Raw genomic sequence first — 23661 nt, 5'->3', positions numbered from 1 at the left:
CAAACATCTTTACAATCTACTACTACTATTTATTATTTATATAACGCTGAAAGGTGTACGCAGGGCTGTACATTTTAACATATAATAGACAGGACACTTCAGGGTTGGGGAAGTTATAGTGGGTATAGGTATCTGACAGCAGTAGGGTTGGGCAGATTATAGCGGGTATAGATATCTGACAGCAGTGATGGGGAGTTTAAGAGTTGAAAGCAGTTTGGATTTGAACACTGCCAGGGACGGAGCATGACGTATTGATTCAGGCAACTTGTTCCAGGCATATGATGCCACAAGAAAGAAGGGACGGAGTCTGGAGTTGGCAGTGGAAGAGAAGGGTACAGATAAGAGGGGCTTGCCCAACAAGTGAAGATCACAGGGGGGGGGGGAAGATAGGGAGATATGAGCGAGGAGAGATATCGGAGGGCTTCGGAGCAAACGCACTTGTAGGTCAGCAGGAGGAGTTTAAACTGTATTCAGAAACAGATAGGGAGCCAATGAAGCGACTTGAGGAGAGGGATAATGTGAGAATAGCAGCTCTCATGGAATATGAGTCACGCAGCAGCATTTTGAACGGATTCAAGAGGCAAGAGACAGGCGTGTGGGAGGCCCAAGAGAAGTACGTTGCAGTAGTCTAAACGCGAGGTGATGAGAGCATGGACTAGGGTTTTGGTCGTGTGTTCAGAGAGAAGAGGACGGATTTTGGTAATGTTATAGAGGAGGAAGCAATAGGATTTGGCAGTCTGTTGGATCTGAGCAGAGAAGGAGAGAGAGGAGTCAAAGATCACCCCAAGGCTGCAAACCGATGAGACAAGGATGAGGATAACGTTATCCACAGAGATAGAGAACAGTGAGAGGGGGAGGCGGGTTTAGGGGGAAAGATAAGGAGTTCCGTTTTATTTCAATTCTGGTGTTTTTCTCTTTTTACCACTATATCTAGTTTTCTGACACCCAGCATTTTATCAGTAGGAATGGGGATGTCCCAGGTAATCATAAGCTCTTCATTTTCCATAATTCTCTTAGGATCATAATCGCAATGCTTTTCCAATACACTGATGTTGTAATGCTTACAGAGTTTCCAATGAATGAGATGGCTACCTTGTTGTATTTTTCTGTATAAAATTTTCCATCAGCCAGTCACAAGATAAATAACTGTTTCCAGCTGTTTCTTACAAAATATATAGATGTCTGTTTGTGAGTTTCTCATTTCAGGATGGAGACCTAAAGAGGCTTATTTCCAACTGGATTTTTCTGAGGTTTGTGATTCTGGGATTTCATTTTCAATCCATGAAAAGAGTAGGGATGAACAAAGGATCTCCAACGAATGCAAGGAGACTAATCAATAAACAGATTTATTATGCAAATCCTCACGAACAGATATTACACAGGAGACCCGACATGGCACCATGTTTCGGCAAAAAATACACCTGTCTCAGAAGTCCAAAAACTCTCTATCCATCCTTGACTACTTAAGTCTACATTCTGAAGAGAAATTTGTTGCCTAAATGACATATCATTCATATATTTCATTTGTATGATTTCTCATGAATCCTGACAGAGAGTGCTGTGTAAGATCTCCTACACAATATCTATTCTTAAGGATTCTGCATAAGAAATTTGTCGACTATTCTCCTTGCTTTCGTTGAAGTTCCTTTGCTCAGCCATACTCTTTTCATTGGATTTTTTATCATGGGGTTTCTTTTCCAAACTTTTTCATCCATGTCATTTTCAATCCCAGGCCACGCCTCTCAGTCTAACCACAGTACCAAGGTCTTTCTTAAATGGTGGCAGTAGCAGCCTTTCTTCATCAGCAAGGGATTCAGGCTCACTCATATCTGGATGACTGGCCAATCAGGGCATCTTTGTTCCAGGAGATGTATCACCTAGTGGTTTAGGCAGTACAGTTCTAGGCATGGGTGATTAATTTCAACAGCAGCATATTGCAATTTTCTCAGACCCTTGAACATTTGTGAACCAGATTTGATACTCAAGTGTCAGAAGGTGTTGCTGTCAAATCTCAAAAGGCAGAAGTTATAATCACAAATTTGATAACTCCTCCAGCAGCCCAGTCCTTTGGCCTGAGATTACATGAAGGTTCTCAGTTCAATGGTGGCAACATTAGAAATGGTTCCATGACTGAGAGCTCAGATGCAAATTCTTCAGCACTCTCTTCAATGTCATTGTTCCCCCAAAACACAGGAGTATGGAGTCAACTTTATGTGAACAAACACTAAATACAGTTGAAATAACCTTGTGGTGCTAAAAGTCTTTAATACAACCATAAAAACTGGCCTCCACAGATTGTGTTTCGGCCCTTTGCCCTGCATCAGGAGTTTACATAAAGCAAAAATAAAATAAGACAACAATAAGAGAAACTAAATCATAAACAAAGACAAGTTAAATCATAAACAATAAGGATCAATTAAATCATAAACATAACAGTAACTAGACATATATAAAATTATATAAAATCAATTCAGGGAGTAATTGACAAAATATTAAAGATGCTAATAAATAATTAATAAAAGCAAATTCCTACATCAAAAAATATATACATAATACAAATATTAGGATAATTATAAAATCATAGATATAAATTAAATCATAAATTACATAAAATTATAAATAACCACATTAAGAACATATTGACAAAATGGCAAATCATAAATATGCAAACAAGAGTGAAAATATGTACACCAAAATCAATACAAAGACTTAAAATCAGAACATTTGGAAGTTGAAAGGGCATAGTTATACATTGGATAAACATACCTCAGCCACGATTGACAAACTTTTAATCTTTGATGATTGAATAGCTGGCAAAAACGGTCATTTGTGAATGCGCAGAGACTACTAAAATCTATCTTAGTATTCGTGAGTCAAGAGAACAAGAGAAAACAATAAAAAGAAAAGAAAAAATAAATTATTCTCTAAACTGATTTAATATAATTTTACATATGCCAATTTACCATTATGCTTTTGTTTATGATTTAACTTATCTTATTGTTGTATTATTTTATTTTTTGCTTTATGCAGACTCCTGTTGCAGGCCGAAGGGCCGAAACACAATCGTGTCAAGTCCGGTTTTTATGGTTGTATAAAAGACTTCTAGCCATACAATATTATCTCCACTGTGCTTAATGTCTGTTTATAATTGTGGAGCTTGTTCTTCTTTTCTTGTTTCTCTCCACTTTATATGAACATGCCAGCGAAGACCAGGATTGGTTGGCCTGGTTAACAATTACCGCAGATACCAATCTTTTAGGATGGGGAGCTCACTGTTGGAATCAAATGGCTTAAGGGACTTGATCCTTAATGGAAGCAAGCTGGAACTGAGAGCAATAAGAAAGGCCTCCTCTCCTTTGCCATTCAGTCTTCTGTCATGCTTTACCATATAACTACTGAAGGAGGGATATCTTTATATGTTTACCCCCTCTTTTACGAAACTGCAATAGCAGTTTCTAGCACGGGGAGCCATGCTGAACGGCCCGCGCTACTCCCGACGCTCATAGGAACTCAATGAGCGTCAGGAGCAGCGCAGGCCATTCAGCGTGGCTCCCCATGCTAGAAACTGCTATCAGTTTCATAAAAGGAGGCCTATATTTCTCAACATGCTAAAACTTGTCTTAATAATATATGTTACCATCTTTGGGGAAAAAGTGACTAAAGTCTCAGATCCAAAATGTTGAGAATGGCCAATTTTTCATGTCATGGGTGTATAAAGCAGTTTGCAAGAGTTACATGTTTGAACTTCTGTAACTGGGGGAGGGGGTTCATATAAAAGGATGGGGTTTGGACTGTTCGTATTACAAATCGTTTGGTCTAAGACTTCACTAAAACTTCATTTTTTGCTTCTGGTGACTTTCAGGTTCATAATCAAAAAACAAAGACGTCCAAAAAGCTTCCTAAATTAGCATTTGTATGTCCTAATTAGCAGGATGTCCAAGTGCTGATTATTGAAACCGTCTTTCTGTACATCTAACGAGGTATTCCAGCCTCTGTGCGCTCCGAGCATGAGACGGGCGTGGTGGAGGTGTGCTATGGGTGGACTTTGGGTGTTCCAAGGATGGGTTAGACATGGACATCTTGCAGCAATAATCAAACATTTTGCAAGACATCCTGGACGGAACTTAGACATTTGGAACTAGACCTGTTTTAGATGGATCTAAGTGCCACAAAGATGGCCAGATAACCATTACATGCATCAAGGTAAGACACCCTCACACTTCCTCAGTGCTCACTGACCCCCTTCCACCACACAAAAATGAGAACAAAAAGGTACATACCTGTCTCTAAAACAGCAACATCTGGTATGGGAAAGCCTAGCAGAGCTGCACACAGGTGTCTTAAGTAGTCTGGTAGGTTGGCTAGTGAACCATAGAGAGGAGGACTTAGCCCCATAAGCTACTCTAACCAATACTTTTATGGTAGAATATGTGAGCTCACCCAAACCTATACTGCCATATAGGTGCCATCTGCAGCCATAAGTGCTATTGGTGTGGTACACAGGAGGGCATAGTAGGTTTTAGGGGGCTCACCCTAAATTATAAGGGGGTTATGGAAAGATGTACAGCTAGCACCCTTTATGTGAAGCTCACAGCAGTGCCCTCTAAGGTGTCCCAATGCAAAACACTCTCCGAGTAGGGATTAGTTAAAATTTCATTAGCAATGCCCTTCAACAGCCACTCTATTCCTAGACTCTGGAATACAGAAGTGTTACATTTAGGGCTCCTTTTACAAAGGTGCGCTAGCGTTTTTAGCGCGCGCTACCCGAAAAACTACCGCCTGCTCAAGAGGAGGCGCTAGCGGCTAGCGCGCGCTATTCCACGCGTTAAGGCCCTAACTCCCCTTTGTAAAAGAAGCCCTTAATCTTTTACTTTCCCTGACTAGGACAGACTAGGATTTATTTATTTATTTATAGTATAGGGAATGGAAGAACTAGTGTTGGACTGCATATCACAATTTATATATACATCTACCCAAACAGGATAAACCTTAATTGCTTTGCTGACGTGGTTCAGCTCTGTTGTACCCACAGAAATGCCTTTTAAAGCCGTCCTTCACGCAGTTCCTATGTAACACCTACCTAACAGTGTTAAATTCCAGTTATTGAAACTGATATGTATCTGCTCAAAAGTTCATAATAAACACGTACACGCGGTCTTGACATTCCGCAGTTTCTTTCCAAACTTACTTGTTTCCTTGCCACGTCACAATCTTAGAGAAGTCAAGGTAGTTATCTATTCCACTTAAAAAAACATATTCACCGTCATCTGTCTCATTTCTCTGCAAAGAAAAGGGAAGAAGTGAAATGAATGCAAAGTATTACCATTGCTAGCTTTAAAAATAGAAACCCACTATCACAACTTTACTGTTCTAGTAATCTAGTTTATCTCCCTCTTCTTCAGGATCCCATAATACTGTGCATTCTTTCATGCTCCAGAATTCCCAGAAACTTTTTTTTTAAATGAAGAACTCCTAGTCTAACCAGAGGTGGTATATATAATTCACTACCCATTTAAGAGGCCATATGCATGATTCTGTTGACCAGTTTGCCAATACAGTCACCTACAATCTTCACAATATTTGCTTACCTTATTTTTCATTTCACTTGTTGCTCTAAGTCTTATCTAGGATGGTCTTTCTTAAATCTATAGTTTAGGTTTTGAATTTTTATTAGGTTTCAAATTATTACAGTCAAGCAAGCTGGAGTAGTTTCTGACAATGATTAGCATCAAACTTATAGACATTTTACTAAGCTGCTGACAATTACATTCATTGCATTTCCCTAGCAATACTATCAGCTTTCACACTGTGAGCCAATCAAATATCACTGCAAGTGTGACAGAAATTAAAATAGTATGGGCATTTTGTATTATTTATTTATTTTTAGTATTTATATACCACTTATAACCTAAGTGGTTCACATTCAGGTACTTAAGCATTTTTCCCTATCTGTCCCGGCAGACTCACACTCTATCTAATGTACCTGGGGCAATGGGGGATTAAGTGACTTGCCCAGGGTCACAAGGAGCAACATGGGATTTGAACCCACAACCTCAGGGTGCTGAGGCTGTAGCTCTAACCACTGTGCCACATGCTCCCAATTTTGATGTTAGTGGAAAGGAAGGAGAATATATGAGTGCAGTTCTGTACTATCTCATACATGGTAACACAGATGAAACTCTTTGAAGTTAATTGTTAATAAACTGTGAAAAGAAGAGACTTCAGGGACTTATGGAACCCCATTTTTGAATCTGATCTATATGTAGGCTGTGGAACATCAGAGTTGGGGGCGTTCACAATTCACAGCGTATTTTACAAAACCCTTTCTAAAATGTGTGTACCGACAAATAGGAATAAACATACACGTCCTGGTATGTCTAACAGTACAGCCATTTTAGTTAGAAACACATTTGAAAGAAATGTACTCTCTGAAGACAGCAGGATATACTGTATATTCTCACATTTGAGTGATGTCACTAATGAAACCCCAGTACAGACACTGCCCAGCATTCTTTAAGTTTGGCACCACACATGTGCAAGTGTCTTCTTATCTGCCCAAGTCACACAGGATACACAGTTTGTTAAAAAAGCATAAAGAATACAACTTCTAGGAGAGGCAGAAGGGTATATGGGAATACTTGTCCTGCTGTTTGTAAAGAACACCTGTAATAGGTAAAGCAAAGTTGCTTACCTGTAACAGGTGTTCTCTGTAGACAGCAGGGGAATGCAGCCACACTTGCTGGTGACTGAGCCTGCATGGTAGAACTCCCTCCTAGATACAGCAGTTTTTGGTTGTTGGTTTTTTTTTACTACTGGCATGTGCGGACTACCTTGCCTCTGGGACTCTGCCTTCCAACTGTCAATTATGTCACTAGCTTATAGAACTATCAGATAAGAGGGGATGGCGGGCGGGCAAGTGTGGCTGCATTCCCCTGCTGCCTACGGAGAACATTTGTTACAGGTATGCAACTTTGCTTTTTCCGGAGACAAGAAGGGATAATGCAGGCACACTTGCTGGTGAGTCCCAAGCTTAGTAATAAAATGGGTGGAGGAAACGAATTTGCAGTGTAAACAAATTTCGGAGGACTGAGTGTCTAATTGCATATCTGGCGCTGAAGTAAGATCCCAGCAATAATATTTAGTGAGAGTATGAACAGAAGACCAAATTGCTGCTCTGCAGACATGCTTAATTGGGACTAATCTTAAATGTGCAATTGATGAAGCTGTAGCATGTACTTGATGTGCTCTAATCTGCCCTAGAGGAGATAAACAAGCTCTAGCATAGCAAAAAAAAAAAAAAAAAAAAAGAGAGAGTGAGATGCAGGGAGCAACCAATGAAAATATAGTCCATGTAGAGAGCCTTCATACCCTTGAGTAAGTGAATTAAGGGGGACAAAAGTTGGTTTGTAAATAAGATAGGAGCAGTGTTGTCTAAGTAAAACAAAAATACTCTCCTACCATCCAGTAAGTGAAGACTTTATTCTGCTGAAGAAGGATGTGGAGGAGGAAAAACAATAGCAATACTATAAACTGAATGATATGGAAGTCTGTTGCTAATTTTGGAAGAAACTTTGAAGGAGTGTGCAGCAGCACTTTATTAGGAAAAAATTGAAAGTATGGAGAATAAAGGACTAACAATTGCAATTCATTAAGTCTTTGGCTGATGTAAGAGCTACTAGAAATGTTGTTTTCCAAGTAAGAAAGGGTAATGAAGCAAACTCCAAAGGTTCAACAAGATGCTGTGAGCTTGGTTGCTCATCCAGCAAGGAATGGTATGCAGAAATGGCTGAAAGATGGAGTCGTACAGAATGTTGTATCCCAATGCTGATAAGTGAAGCAAGTAGGATAAAATGTAATCAATCGGACAGCAGATCTGATCTGGAGCTTGTGAGTGTGCCCATATGGAAAAAAATGCTTCTACTTTGACTGAGAAGATTTTCTTGTAGATGGTCTCCCTGTGCTCAGAGAACCTGCTTTACTGGTGAAGAGATTGGAATCTCAAGCAGTGAGGATGAGACTGCGAACAGTAGGATGTAACAGGCGACAATTTTGCTGGAACAGAAGAGACGGATGAACCCTTAAAAGAAAAAAAAGGGGGGGGGGGAGAAGGTACCTCAAGAAGGTCTAGGAGTATTGGATAAAGAAATTGGATAGGCTAGTGGGTTGCAATGAGAACTAGTTGGGTGTGTTAGTTAATGGCTTTATGAAGAAGCTTGGAGATTAACGAAATCAGTGGGGAAATGTAGAATAGCTTGAGATTCCATGGAACTGAAAAAGCACCTCTGGTGACTGCATGAGAGGTAGGTCATAAGGAGCAATACGGGATACACTGAGTATTGATTGCAGAAATGAAGAGAACTATCGTTGAAGTGCCATATTGTTGAAAAAATGTGTTGTACCAGCTCTGGGTTTACAATCCACTCCTGCAGATCGAGTTTGAGACTTAGAGAATCTGCAGTGATGTTCCACTTCCCTGGAATGTATACCGCTTACATGTCAGTAGAGAGAGAGTACAAAGGTCCACTGACGGTAGGCTTCTCTGGACAGGGATAAGAACCGTTAGCCTGCTTGTTTGTGCAGATAGAACACTGCTATCTGGTTGTTGGTTTGAACAACAGTCTGGTATTGTAAATCCCAGAACTGAATGCTTGAAGCGCATAGTAAATTGTTCGAAGTTCCAGAAGATTGAAAATTGACCAGTGACCTTGAGTCTGAAAGTGAATGAAGTGTGCTCCCCAACCCTTGGTTGAAGCATCTGTGGTAATGGTGAGCAAAGGAGGTGGAAACTGAAAAGGACCTCCTTGTTTGAGGCACAGACAGTGGATCCCTCCACGAAAAAGAGGCTTTTACCCTGGGTGGCAGCGGAATCAAGTTTACCAATGGCTAAATGCTCTGAGTCCAGTTGAGTTTGAGGTGCCATTACAGGGGACGCATGTGGAGCCTGGCATGTGGAACCAGAACAAGGGATGCAGCCATGTGACCTAAGAGGCGTAAAACTCCGTGTGCTGGGAGAGCAGAAGCTTGTCCCATTAGATTTGCCAAGATGATGATTGCCTGATGACGCTATTCTGGTCAAGAGGGTCTGGCAGAGACCATGTCTAGTTGAGCTCCAATATACATAAGGCAATGCATCAGTTGGAGGTTCAAGTTGTCAAAATCAAATATGAAAGCTAGTGCTTGTAGATAGTGCAGTGTGGCCATGAATAGTAAGAAGTAATTGCTCTCTGGTATGTGCAACAAGTGATGATAGCTTCAGAGTTTGGCTACTACCACCTCCAATCACTTTGTGAATACATGTGGTGCCAATGAGAGGTCAAAAGTAGAATATTGTACTGGTAATGTTTGTCGTGGAATTGAAATCTCAGAAATCTGCAATGGGAGGGATAAATAGGAAAAGAAGAAGAACTGCTAGAAGTTAAATCCTGTGGAATTGTTTCATCTTGGGGTATGCAGTCTGGGGCGAAGATCGAGAACAGGATGGATATCAGAACTGCTTGGGGACATAAACATAACAATCCATTTCTAGACCGTATCACCTTTAAGTTCTATGATGTTTATAGCAGTGTTTTGAAGTAACCAAGAAATCTCCTTGTTAATTGAGACATATGAGAATGCGAAATGTTGGATGGAAGTGGAAGATAAGATTGAGGATGGTTTGGAAGGAAATTGAGGGAGTATTACTAAGAAATTATTTTGAGAACACAAGAGTCTGTTGGGATGCTGTCATGCTGGGAAGAAACTGGTTAACCAACCCCCTACTGGTAGAGGGTCAGAAAGTAGGATTTGTTTTAAGTGGAGGAAGCTGGGGTATCTGACGGCAGTTTTTGCTTCATTGGACGTTGCTTGTGAGGAAAGAAAAAGGCTGGGTTCTTATAGAAGTGGTCCTTATATAAGGAGTAAAGCGCCTCCGAGGATAGTACAGTTGAAAAGAATTATTGACAGAATCGTTTGCGATAAGCTGGAGAATTACTAGATCTGCGATAAAGCCGAGATTGATCCATAGGATGTATGGAGAGCTTACACATGGCTGTAAAATCCACCGTAAGCTGCGACACTGAAACTTCTAGTTTTCTACCAAACAAACTACTTTCCAGATAGCATGCATTGGTCAACCTGTCATGTTGATTCACTTGAAGGTTTGAGGCTTTATGCCAGGCTGTGCTTTAAGCCTGGCTCAATGGCTACTGCAGAAATTTGAGAAGTCATATCCTATACAGCATAGGGTTGTAGGATGGAATGCTGGAATGTAGGATTTGCAGTTGATGGGCTGTGAGTTTTGATGTGAGTTGTATTGAGATTAAGAGGTTTTTGTTTTATGAATGGCAGACTATGAAACCATAGAAAGATGTGGTAGCTGTTGCCTCTCAGGTCTTGGTGCTGTCTGAACTTTGTATTTGAGTTCTAGCCTTCAGGGAGTTGTAATGTTTGGGCTCTAGCCAGCCACATCTTTATTTTTCCTTTTTTGTAATTACCATGGTTTATTTCAGTCAATTTGCAGTTCCGCCTTCTTTATGGGGGACTAACTATACAAGCTGGGGTACTTATTTCTTGTTAAAATTGTGAACATATATTTTGTATCTGTGAAAATACCAGTATTATATTTTTTTTCTTGTTCTTTTTGTTTATCAAAAAGTTAAAATGCATAAATAAAGAATTAAAAAAAAAAAATGCAATCTTGAAAGTGCCCCAATTCTACCAGTGGGTCCTGGAATCAGGGCACTTTCAAGATTGCATTTATAGACTTCAGATCCAGGATAGGCCTCCAGTCTTCTGAGTTTTTTGGGGGCATGATGAAATATATAGAGTATCTGCCTAAACCTAATTCTTCTTCTGGCACCATCTCTATAGCCCGGATAGCTAGAAGATACTTTACTGTGGCTCGAACCCTGGCTGCTTTCTCTGCCTGCCTGACTGGCGAATTCACAAACTGGTCTGCGAGAGAGCGAACAAACTCGAGCTTATAGCCCTCTTGAATAATGGACATTATCCATTGGTCTGATGAAATGCGTTCCCAGGCCTGCTCCCTTTTTCTGGGAGCACTGGTAAAGACCTGGCATCATTGCACCTTTTTGGCAGGAGCCAATCAGTAGCCTGAACCCTGCACTTTTTTATAACCCAAAAAAGATGCCTCATCTTGATCCTCCCAAGACACATGGCCAGTAAAGGTTTTTGCCATTGATCTGCCATACTGGCCAGATCATCATCTAAGCCTTTTCCAAAAAGCATGTTGCCTTTAAAAGGAAACTTGCTCAGAGTCATTTTGGATTATGAATCCCCTGTACTTTCCTGATCCAGAGCATTCTATGGGCAGAGATAGAGTAAGCTGACATTTTGCTCATAAGAACATAAGAATAGCCTTACTGGGTCAGACCAATAGTCCATCAAGCCCAGTAGCCCATTCTCACGATGACTACTCCAGGTCACTAATATCTGGCATCTGCCACATAGCCCACCCCTGAAAGAATTACCGGAGGCAAGCACTATCCTCCACTAATGAAGGCTGGCATAGCATTTTATGGCAGGCATACACCGATGGAGAGATGGCTTCTGGGTCAGCCATGTGCAACGTGCAAGAGCTGCTGCATGCATCCCTGAAAATAAGTGCCGCTGAAGGCAGAAAGGAGCAGCCCACCTGGAAGGAGGACTGTTGAGGTAACTGGGATCCCCGGCTGACCCAGAAGGCTTCCCTTCAACGTCAGCTCTGACATCGGAGGAAAGCCTTCCAGGTTGGCTTTGGGAGAGGGGGGCATGCCCAACTGGATGGCCCTGAAGAGAACAAGTAAGGGAGAGAGTGGATAGCGTGGGGCAAAAGAAGAAATGAGGGGGGGGGGGAAGGAGCACGTTGGAACATGGGAGGGGCCCAAATTTGGGACAAAGGCTGGAAGGCAAAAGGGGGGTACACAAACTCGGGACACAGAAGGAAGGGGGAGCAATGTTGGACATAGTGATGGAAGGAGAGGTGTGGCATGGTGCTGGAGAGGGATGATAGAAGGAGAAATGTTGGGCATGGGGCTGGTGAAAAATGCTACACATGATCTGGGAGATGAGAGAGGGAGAAATGTTGGATGTGGCAGTACAGAGAGCGGGAGAGATGAATCCCAGATCTCTCTCTCTCTTTCCCCATTCCATGTACATAGAGGGAGGGGATCATAGAACGGTGATATGATGAAGGCAGGGAGATGGGCACAGGGGAAATACTAGAAAGGGACGTATAGGATACATAAAGAAGGGAGATGCTTTTCCTCCTAATGGTTGTCCTTCTGACTCATGTTGTAGCTATACACACTTTTTTACATTTCATGTGAATGTGTTCTATTTATGAACATGGGGAACAATACATATACAGAGATAGAAGATGGATGGTGAGCATGGAGAAAGAAGAAATGTCAAATGGTCAGGAGACCCTGGCAAGTGAATTAAGAGAAGACAAAAGAAAACAGAGACCAGCATCTGAGACCAATAGGATTTGAAGAATAAAATGATGAGACAACAAAAGGTAGAAAAATAATTTTATTTTCTATTTTGTGATTAGAATATATCAGATTTGAAATATGTATCTAGCTAGAGCTGGTGTTAGACATAACTGGGGAACACAAAGCCCAGGCTGTGCTTCTTTAGCTTCCAGCTGGCTTAGGGCTCTCTCTGACCAGGGGAGAGTTGTCTTAGTTGCACTCCTCTAACACTATTCCAGTCATGTGCGACTGTGATATTCTGTTAGCATGATTTTTCTGTGTAGCATTCTGTAATAATTTGGGATATTCAGTTTTCTCGATAGTGGAGGGGATATTTGCGAAGGGGAGGGGAGACAGGGGTTTTGCTGATCCTTGCTATGTATTATTTGTGTTTATAAATTGATAATTGTACAGAATATTGTTTCTATTTTTACTTTAATAAAATAAGTTCAGTATAAAATCATAACTATTTGAGGCTTGTGAGGATGGGATCAGATGGCTTGTGGAGATGGGGCAGGGATGGGGACCGAGCTCGTGAGAATGGGGACTGAGCTGGTGGGGATGGGGCTGAGCTCGCAAGGACAGGGACAAATTTTATTTTCATGTCATTCTATATTTTCTTATATGGATGCAATTAAGACATGGATGACTGCGAATTGTCTTTGTTTAAATATTTCAAATCATGAATTTTTGATAGGTATGACTGGATGGATTGTTCAGGTCTTTATCTGCCGTCATTTACTATGTTACAAAAATTTTGTGGCTTTCATTATCTGGAATTGTAGATACCCCGTCAAGTTAAACCTCTTCAAATCTAAAATAAAAACCTTCCTATTCACCGATGCTTTTGAAATCTGACAAATTTTCTTCTGGACTAGCACAGATTAAAAACTAAAAAAAAAAATCCTTCAATTAGTGCTCAAGCAAGATCCTCCCTTCCCATTGTACTTCCCTTAAATATTTTACTATTCTATACATTTTATGAATTTCCCCCCAAATCCTTCTGTTTCAAAAATGTCTGTAATGCCTTGTCCTTATAGTTTTATATTATTAGTTTGTAATTCTTTTTTTTTTTTTACTATTTTATATTCTGTACAATGCTTAGAAGTACAATAAGCAAAATAACAAATTTTAAATAAACTAAACTAATTGTTTATGAAGGGATTCTAATCCCAATACAGCAGGAGATAAAAAGTTTAGGGGTCTTATTAGACTCTTCTTTACAGTTCCGTGGTCACATTTCGTCAGTGGTAAAAACAATGGAGTCCTTTTATTAAGCTGCGGTAGGGGTTTAACGTGCGTAATACCGCACATTAAACCACCTGCCGCGCTAGCCGCTAACACCTGCATTGAGCAGGTGTTAGTTTTTTAGCCGGCCGTAGGGATTAGCGCGTGATGAAACCTCCGACGCGCTAACCCCGCTAGCGCGGCTTGATAAAAGGACCCCTATATTCTTCAAGATTCATTTGGTGTTGAAATTGCAGGATTTACTTTCCCCACCAAATTTTTGTCAAGTCATGCAATGTTTTGCTTGACCACATTTAGATTACTGTAATGTTCTTTGTGGACTTCCAAAGAAATAACTGAGAGCACTGCAAGTAGCACAGAATGCTGTGGCACGAGTGATTGGTGGTATTTCTCAATACGAACATGTCTCCCCATTGCTTATTGAACTTCATTGGCTTCCAGTGGTTTGGAGAATTCAGTTTAAGATCCTGGTTATATAAAGCAATGCACCAAGCTTAACCTAAAGTAGTGGCTTCCTTACTGGCATCATATGAGCCCTCTCGTCCTTTAAGATCTCAGTCAAAGCAATTATTAGTTGTCCCATCTCTATGATTGATAACTAAGGCAACTAATCATTCTCACATTTTTAGTGTGGTAGGCCCCAATTATGGAATATTCTCCCAGACACTGTTCATCAGATCTCTACCTTTTTATATTTTCGCAAATGCCTTTTAGGTTTAGTGAAGTAGAACTGTTTTATGGTTTTTAGTGTTTTGAATTATGGAAGACTGATTGTATTACGTAATTTAAAGCATGTCATGTTTATGTAAACTTTTAATAAATGTTATTTTGTAACCCACGTAGTTTTTTTGGATATGCGGGATATAAATGTTTTAAATAAATGAATAAAAATTATAGAGCTGAGAGATCACTGGTATCTGTAATGGTGCTATGAGGAGGATACAAAATTCAACATTCTGTTCCTGGAAGGAAATGCAATCACAGGACAAGGGACTGTGGACAATACTCAGGATTAGAAAACATATATTAATAGGTAGATATTTTGAAAAGATATCAATGAATGTTGTGTACAGAATCCTAAAAAGACAAGACTATGTTATTCTAAGAGAAAAATACACCTACCTTATAAAAAAAACCAAATACCGGATCAACATCACGCTTAACTACGTGAATGAATGCCAGCAGTTCATCCTCATAGCCCCACAATAACTCATGAACTGATCGTGTCACAAACATGCCTTCCTTGTAGGTCTTTAAGATGGACTCTATAAGTGTGCTTAGCCAAATGTTTGCTTTGACCATCTCCATAACAATCTAAAATGAAGATAAACACAAAAACAATTCTTAATTAAGTTAGTCCAAAAAAAAAGGTATTTTCTTTCCTTTATGTTTTTGTTTGATTTCTACATATTACCCAATGGGCAATCACAATTGTGGGAACATCTATATCTCCTGCAATGAATTGTGAAACATATTTTTAATAAAAGTATCAATATCAAACCATACAAGGATATTTTTAGTTAAAGATGATCTGGGTATGATAATCCATACTGTATGTTAATTTTTTGATGCTTAGAAAAACTTTTATAAAATTTAACAAGTGAGGAAAGTATGAAGAGCTCATGGAATTCTTTCCAACCTTCTTGCATGCATGCATGCATAGCTATGATTTGAAGGAGAGAAGGAAGGATATAGATCAGTGGTCTCAAACTCAAACCCTTTGGGGGCCACATTTTGGATTTGTAGGTACAGTGGTACTTTGGATTACAAACATGATCCGTTCCAGGAGCATGCTCGTAATCCAAAATGCTCGTTTATCAAAGCGAGTTTCCCCATAGGAAATAATGGAAACTCGCTTTGATAGGTTCCCCCCCCCCGAGGCCAGCAGCGCTGCTCACCCCCCACGAGAACCGGCATTGCTTCCCCCAAAGGCCCCCCCTGTGAACCGGCACCCTCCCCCCCCCGCGATCGGGCACCCCCCCGCCGTGACCTGAGGTCCCCCCCAACCCATCCGAACCCTCTTCTTACTTTGCTGTAGCCTCCGCAGCAGCACCGGCACCAGCATGTCCTGTGCGTGGTGCCGGTGCCTGAAGATCTGCTTCCTGTGCTGGGCCTTGAGAGTTCACGTTCGACGTGAGAGTTCACGTTCGACGTGAACTCTCAGGCCTTGAGCATGCGCACATGCTCAAGGCCCAGCACAGGAAGCAGATCTTCAGGCACCGGCACCATGCACAGGACATGCTGGTGCCGGTGCCGCTGTGGAGGCTACAGCAAAGTAAGAAGAGGGTTCGAGTGGGTTGGGGGACCTCAGGTCGCGGCGGGGGGGTGCCCGATGGCAGCGGGGGGGGGGGCCTGATGGCAGCGGGGGGGTGCTGGTTCGCAGGGGGGGGGGGCACTCGCAAATCGAAGCGCGCTCGGTTTCCGAGCCGCCGATTTTGCGAATGTTTTGCTCATCTTGCAAAACACTCGCAAACCGATGCACTCGTAAACCAAGGTACCACTGTACTTGGAGGGCCGCAGAAAAAATAGTTAATGTCTTATTAAAGAAATGACAACTTTGCATGAGGTAAAACTCTTTATAGTTTATAAAACTTTCCTTTAACAGTTAAAAGGAAAGATATATAAACTATAAAGAGTTTTACCTTATGCTAAATTGTCATTTCTTTAATAAGACATTAACTATTTTTTCTGCGGCCATCCAAGTACTCTATTTTTTCTGTAACCCTCACATTTAAAGTTTAATATCTTTTCTTTCTCAAAACTGACACATTTCAATCACTATATTGAAAATAAAATCATTTTCCCTACTTTTGTTGGCTGGTGACTTTATTTTTCTATGCTTTTAACTATGTTTCCAGGGCCTTCTTGTCCTTTGACTGTTTTTCTCTCCATCTTCACTTTCTGCCTTGCATCCATCTTTGGCATTAACTTAATATTCAATTTTTCTGCTTTCTTTTCAAAATCTACGTTTCCATATCTTACCTTCCCTTCTATCTCTCTCTTCTTCCATCCTTATTTCCATGGTCTGACATCTCTTTCCTTCCTTTCTCTCCCTCCCTCCTTCCTTCCTTTCCCCTGGTCTGGCATCTTTCTCCTTCCCTCCCCAATGCCCTGGCATCTCTCCCTCCCCCTCCATGGTCTGGTATCTCTTTTCCTTCTCTCCTTCCCATGAACTTGGCATCTCTTGTTCCTCTCCTCTCCCTTGTCTTCCTTCTCCTTCCTTCCCTCTCTTTCCCCAATTTGGGTGCAGCAGCAAAAGAAGCATCATTTCCCTTCCCCTTTTCCTGTGCAGCAGAAGCATTTCTCTTCCCCTTTCCCTCCCCCTCCCTTTCCCTGTGGTGCAGCAGCAGCAGCATTTCCCTTCCCCCTTTCCTGTGCAGGAGAGGCATTTCTCTTCCCCCCTTCCCTCCCTCTCCCTTTCCTTGTGCAGCAGCAGCAGCATTTCCCTAGGGTCTTCCTTTCCTATGCAGCAGAAGCATTTCTATTTCTCCTCCCCTTCCGTTCCCTTCCTTGTGGAGCGGCCAGACATGCTGCTGGCTCCTTGGCTCAGTTGATTGTCCGTTCAAATCCACGTTTGGCGGCTCCTCACGAGATCCGCGCCTGCGTCTGAAGCCTCTCTGATGTTGTGACGTCAGAGAGGCTTCCGATGCAGGAGTGGATAGCGCAAGGAGCTGCCACGCGCGGCTTTGAACAGACCGATGACTGAGCCGGCCAGACATGCTGCTGCTCCACAAGGGAAAGGGGAAGAGAAATGCTGGTGTGGATGGCACCAGGAGCCGCTGCCGGCCGCAGTTTTCACCAGAACAATCAGCTGCAGCAAGGGAGCAGTTGATCATCGCGTCCAGACTGCGGGCCGCAAAATAGCACCTGGAGAGCCGCATGCGGCCCGTGGGCCACGTGTTTGAGACCGCTGGTATAGATTGTTCTTAATGAAGGACTTGAAATGTTTATTGACTGTATAAATTTTGTTTTTTGTATGTTTTTAGTTATTTTATGAATGTTGCTATTTGTAAGCCACCTAGTAATAGGCGGTTGAGAAATTTGTTACATAAAGAAAGAATACGTTAGATAGATTGTGAGCCCACCGGGACAGAGAGGGAAAATGCTTGAGTACCTGATTGTAAAAACCACTTTGATAACCTTGATAGGCGGTATATAAAATCCTAATAATAAACTTGATAAATAAAATTAAACAAAGGGTAATTATATGTCAAGCAATTAGATGCCATTTACAACAGATTTCAAAGGATGGATTTTTACAGATTACCACAGAGTGCCAAATGTTTCATAACTAGGGTCAGACTAGTGCTATACTTTGCCTTAACCCTTTCAGGACCAAGGGACATATTTGTCCCATAACTTTAAAATCCTATAAATTTTGATTGGGATAGTCTACAGTTCTAAATTTGATATGTACGGATTCCATATGATACTGCCTTTATGTAAACAAACTGGTTCCGACATTCATTCATTAGCGTCGTTGCCAGATTGACGAGAAGATTCACTTGCCACACTGTCCATAAGCCAGAAGTGTGATTTTTTAAATAAAAATAATGATATTTCACAAAAAAAATCAATTTTTTGGCATCTGCAAGCCCTTTTTACCATAAAAATGTCGTCAAAACCACAAAAATTGGCCTACGATCCTTATGGTCCTGAAAGGGTTAAACATACATTTATGTTCCTCTATCATTGATCTCCATTTACTTCTTTTCTAAATAATACCCACAGATTCTCAAATCACTCTTTCCCTGTAGCTCCTGTTCCATACCAAGATATAGGTTCATGGCATTCCCCCAGAAGTGGCATAAGGAAAATTGTAAAGTTCAGCTCTGGATGAGCAGCAGCAGCAGCAAGCTGTGAATGAGCATGGAGTCTCTGAAAATACATGTTTTGATGAGTGTCCTAGTGGTTAAAGTAATGGAACTAGAGAATTTATGCAAGATATTCCATCCCATCCCCCAACTGTCTTTGGTTCACACCAGAGAGATGCCAAGTGTACACCATCCCAAAGAATGAGATTTATAGATGATGCATCTTAGGTACAATTCTAGAAAGATGTGCAAATATCAAGAATCAGAAAATATTTTGTTTTCTCTGCTGCTTCTGAAAGGCTATAGATAAAGTGATTACCGTATTTCCCCGCATATAGGCTGCCCCTCTGCCTAGGCCATACCCATGTACAGGCCACAGAAAAGGCATATGTTTAAAAACTGGAAGATAAGCCGCCTTATGGTATTAGCCACGGCTTATCTTCCAGTACCTCCCCTGCCTTTTACATTCATCCCCCCCACCCCCGGTACCTTTTTATAAAGCCCCCTCGCTGGCATGCAGCTCGGGTTTACAGTGGTGCAGGGCATCGTGATCTCTTCGGTATCTGGCCTGCCCCCACACCACCCGCTGAATGGCTAACGTTAGTTCTCGCGAAACTCGCGAGAACTGACCTCAGCCACTCAGCAAGTAAAACCCATGTACAAGCCACGGCCTATATATGGGGAAATACGGTACACTATGTAACACAATTTTTGTGCCTGGGCACCAAGTTTAAATTGTGTATGCCTAAAAAGTATAGCAAATGTCTGTCATTTCCATAAAATTTTGTTTTTGTGACAAGGATAGTCAAATTTTGCAATTTACCAATGGTATGTAAAACATGAAAACGCCAAATTTTCATATTTTCATTCTTATAAAGTCATAAAAAGCAACATATGAATCACAACTAACATGTATTTATATTGAAGTTATACAAAGATGACTACAGAAGATTTAGAAATGAATAGTTTTTTCCAAACTTGTAATTACTATAAAGTAAAACCTTGGATTGCAAGTAACTTGATTTGCAAGTGTATTGCAAGACAATTAAATTAATCAAGACAATTTGATTAAATTTTAACTTGATATACAAGCAATATCTTGCAATACAAGTACAAACAATATACACGTGTGACATCATCACAACTGAGCCGATGGTTCTTCTCTCTCTGACGCTGCAAGAATGTAACTAGCGACTGTTCTAAACAAGCAAAGTCTTGCAATACGAGTACATACAATATACACGTGTGACATCATCATAACTGAGCCGATGGTTCTCTCTCTGTCGCTGTAAGAATGTAGCGACTGTTCTAAATGAGCGAGGTCTTGCAATAGAAGTATGTATAATATTTTGTATTAAAGTTTTTGGGTTGTGAAACAAATCATCTGAGTTTCCATTATTTCTTATGGGGAAATTCGCTTTGATATACGACTGCTCTGGATTACAAGAATGTTTTTGGTGTATTTTGTATTAAAGTTTTTGGGTTGTGGAATGAATCGTCTGAGTTTCCATTATTTCCTATGAGGAAATTTACTTTGATATACGACTGCTCTGGATTACAAGCATGCTTCTGGAACAAATTATGCTTGCAAACCAAGGTTTTACTGTATATTGTAAGTCACTTTCATAAATCAGCCCCCAGATGTAGTCTCCCATCATGTTCTCATTATATTGTCTTGGTAGCTATGTTCAAAGTCCAGTATATCCTGGTGGAAGCACTCACCTTGCTTCTCTGAATATGCTCCCATGTTCTCCTTGAATGTCTCAAGATGAGCATCAAGGACATAGACTTTGAGAGACATCCCATAGCCCGTTTTACTATAATTCTTCACCAGATTCTCAACCAACTCCACGTAGTTTTAGGCTTTGTGATTGCCCAGGAAGACCCGAAATACTGCAACAAAGCTGTATTAAGCCACATTCTCTTTCCTAGTTAGCTTCTTGGGAAATACCTTGCACTCCAGGATCTTCTTTATCTGAGGTTTGATGAAGATACCAGTTTTAACCTTTGCTTCAGACAGATTAGGGAAGATGTCTTGAAGGTACTTGAAGGCTGCTGACTCCTTATCTAGAGCTCTGACAAAATTGTCTCATTAGATCCAATTCAATGTGCAATGGTGGCATCAACACCTTCCGGGGTTCCACCAGTGGTTCCCATTTGACATTGTTTCTACCTACAGAGATCTTGGTCCACTGTGGCCAGTCCCATCTTTGGCTGTGTGCCTTTGTGTCCCTGATGTCCCAAAGGCAGATAGCAGGGAAACTTGGTAAAACCACCTTGGAGACCCATTAGGAAACCTACCATTTTGAAGTTTCTGATGATCTCCCAGCCATATCCATCATACTTCAAGGTACCTAGTAAGGTCTTGATGCTGTTGTAATCCTCTTTGTGGAACAGATGGGTACTTGTTTCCATTATGGAGCAGCATAGCTTTGATGCTCCTGGATTAGCTGTCAATGAAGATATGCCACTCTTTCAGGTTACAGGTGATTCCAATTGCCTCAGACTAGTCACATTGTGGCAAAAGCAGAGCCCATCTTGATGGGTGAAGGTAGAATAAGCTTAGTGATACTTCCTCTGATCTGTGATTTGATCACTTTCATCCAGCAAGTTTCACTGTTTGAGTCTAGATGTCAAAAGGGCCCCTAAATTGTGGAAGGCCTGGTTAGCGGGAACAGCGCAGAATAAATAGCAGGGCATGACAGAGACCTTTCTAAGTCCTGATCAGAGGGTTTTACATGCAAACACATTTAAAACTTTGAAAAGTCAGGATAATTAACAAAAGACCAGGAAAACGATGTATAGCGTAGGAAAATGGGAATTCAGTATTTATGTGAATTGTTAGGTAAAGCAAGACCATAAAGGAAATTGGGTATATACATAAAATATCTGAAGAAGTTATAGGAGTTCCTCCATTCTTTGTTCAGTGAACACATATTTTAGTTTCCCGCTTAAAAGCCTGGGTTTCTGGTGTTTTTGGTCTGGACTTCCATACTCGGGGGAATAGGGCGATTAGAACGTGAGAGGGTCTGAAGAAGAATAAAAGTAAAACCAGGTAAAACAAACAGTAAAAACAACAAATCTTAAAAGCTTAGCTAAACAGTACAATCAGGTGCGCTGGTGCAGCGCTGGTGCAGTGCTACCACTATCCGATCTGTCGCCAGACTTCATTAATCTCCTAACCAATACCCTAAATCAAATAGAGCTTTGGATGAAGGCCTTCAAACTAAAACTGAACACAGAAAAAACTAAATTCTTCCTGGCATCTCCCAATGAAAAGATAAAAGACAACATGATTCACGTGAATGGCCGAGATTACGAAATTGACCAAACTATAAAAATACTAAGAGTTACCCTGGACAGACACCTAACCCTGGAAAAGCATATAGATCTAATGTTCAAAAAAAGTATTTCAGCACTATGGAAGCTCCGCACCATCAAAAAATTCTTTGATGAATCATCCTTTCGATTACTCGTACAATCATCCATCTTGAGTATGCTGGACTATTGCAACATCATATATCTGGGAGCTTATAAAAAGACACTTCACAAGCTAAGATTAATCCAAAACACTGCAGTCCGACTCATCTTTGGATTAAAAAAATGGGAACATATCACCCCATACTTCCAAATACTCCACTGGCTGCCGGTGGAATCCAGAATACTCTTCAAGCTTGCCTGCATCAGCTACAAAGCGGTCTTTGGGATGCTACCAACTTACCTCATTTCCCAATTCTTCATCAACTGCCCGAATAAGAGCTCTCGCAGAATAAATCTCTTTAATTACCCTTTTCTGAAATCATGTCACTACAAGAAGTTCCTGGACAGAATGCTATCATTCCAGGCAGCTAAACTGAACACTTGGCTCGCAAAACCCATACTCGAGGCCGCGTCTTACGCTGACTTCAGAAAAACACTGAAGACCCGTCTCTTTAACGCAATTTCAGTTCTCTTCCTCTGGAAATTTTGTATCCCTGAAAGTCCTTTCTCTCCCCATTACTCCTCTTACCCCCATTGCATGTATATTGCTGTAAACCTCTCTTATTCTCATTACATGTATCTTCTTGTAAACTGCTTTGAACTCATGTATCCTGTTGTAAACCGCTCTGAACTTCTGTATCCTGCTCCAAACATTTGTTTTCTTGTTGCAAACATCTCGTATTCTCATTGCATGTATCTTCTTGCAAACCGCTCTGAACTTATGTATCTTGCTGAAAACATATATAGCACAGTTACTTACCGTAACAGATGTTATCCAGGGACAGCAGGCAGATATTCTTAACGCATGGGTGACGTCACCGACGGAGCCCCGGTACGGACACTTTTTACTAGAAAGTTCTAGTTGGCCGCACCGCGCATGCGCGAGTGCCTTCCCGCCCGACGGAGGAGTGCGTGGTCCCCAGTTAAGATAAGCCAGCTAAGAAGCCAACCCGGGAAGGTGGGTGGGACGTAAGAATATCTGCCTGCTGTCCCTGGATAACACCTGTTACGGTAAGTAACTGTGCTTTATCCCAGGACAAGCAGGCAGCATATTCTTAACGCATGGGTGACCTCCAAGCTAACAGAGAGGGAGGAGGGATGGTTGGCCATTAGGAAAATAAATTGTGTAACACAGATTGGCCGAAGTGCCCATCCCGTCTGGAGAAGGTATCCAGACAGTAGTGAGTAGTGAACGTGTGAACTGAGGATCAAGTGGCAGCCTTGCAGATTTCCTCGATGGGCGTGGAACGGAGGAAAGCCACAGAAGCAGCCATAGCTCTGACCCTGTGGGCCGTGACAGCACCTTCCAGTGAGAGACCGGCCCGAGCATAACAGAACGCAATGCAGGCAGCAAGCCAGTTGGAAAGCATTCGTTTGGAGACAGGACGACCTAGACGGTTAGGGTCGAAGGACAAAAAGAGCTGAGGAGACGAGCGGTGAGCCCTGGAACGGTCAAGGTAGTAAGCAAGGGCACGCATACAGTCTAGCGTGTGCAATGCCTGTTCCCCAGGATGAGAATGGGGTTTAGGGAAAAAGACAGGCAACACAATGGACTGGTTAAGATGAAAGTCCGAGACCACCTTGGGAAGGAACTTAGGATGGGTACGCAGAACCACCTTGTCATGGTGAAAAACAGTGAAAGGTGGGTCGGCAACCAGTGCATGCAG

General features: G+C 41.5%; 1 protein-coding gene across 1 annotated transcript in view; it reads right to left on the bottom strand.

The window, feature by feature from the left end:
* SCARB2 (scavenger receptor class B member 2) overlaps window positions 1-23661 on the bottom strand; it is a 118069-nt gene that overhangs the window by 56697 nt on the left and 37711 nt on the right. Inside the window, exons 4-5 of the mRNA XM_033914397.1 lie at window positions 14823-15014; window positions 5189-5280 (exon numbers count right to left, since the gene is read on the bottom strand). Coding sequence (XP_033770288.1) covers window positions 5189-5280; window positions 14823-15014 — 284 coding nt within the window. The remainder of the gene's footprint in view (window positions 1-5188; window positions 5281-14822; window positions 15015-23661) is intronic.

Source organism: Geotrypetes seraphini, chromosome 1, assembly GCF_902459505.1.
Source record: "Geotrypetes seraphini chromosome 1, aGeoSer1.1, whole genome shotgun sequence".
Taxonomy (NCBI): Eukaryota; Metazoa; Chordata; class Amphibia; order Gymnophiona; family Dermophiidae; genus Geotrypetes; species Geotrypetes seraphini.
This window is presented reverse-complemented; position numbering and strand designations above follow the sequence as displayed.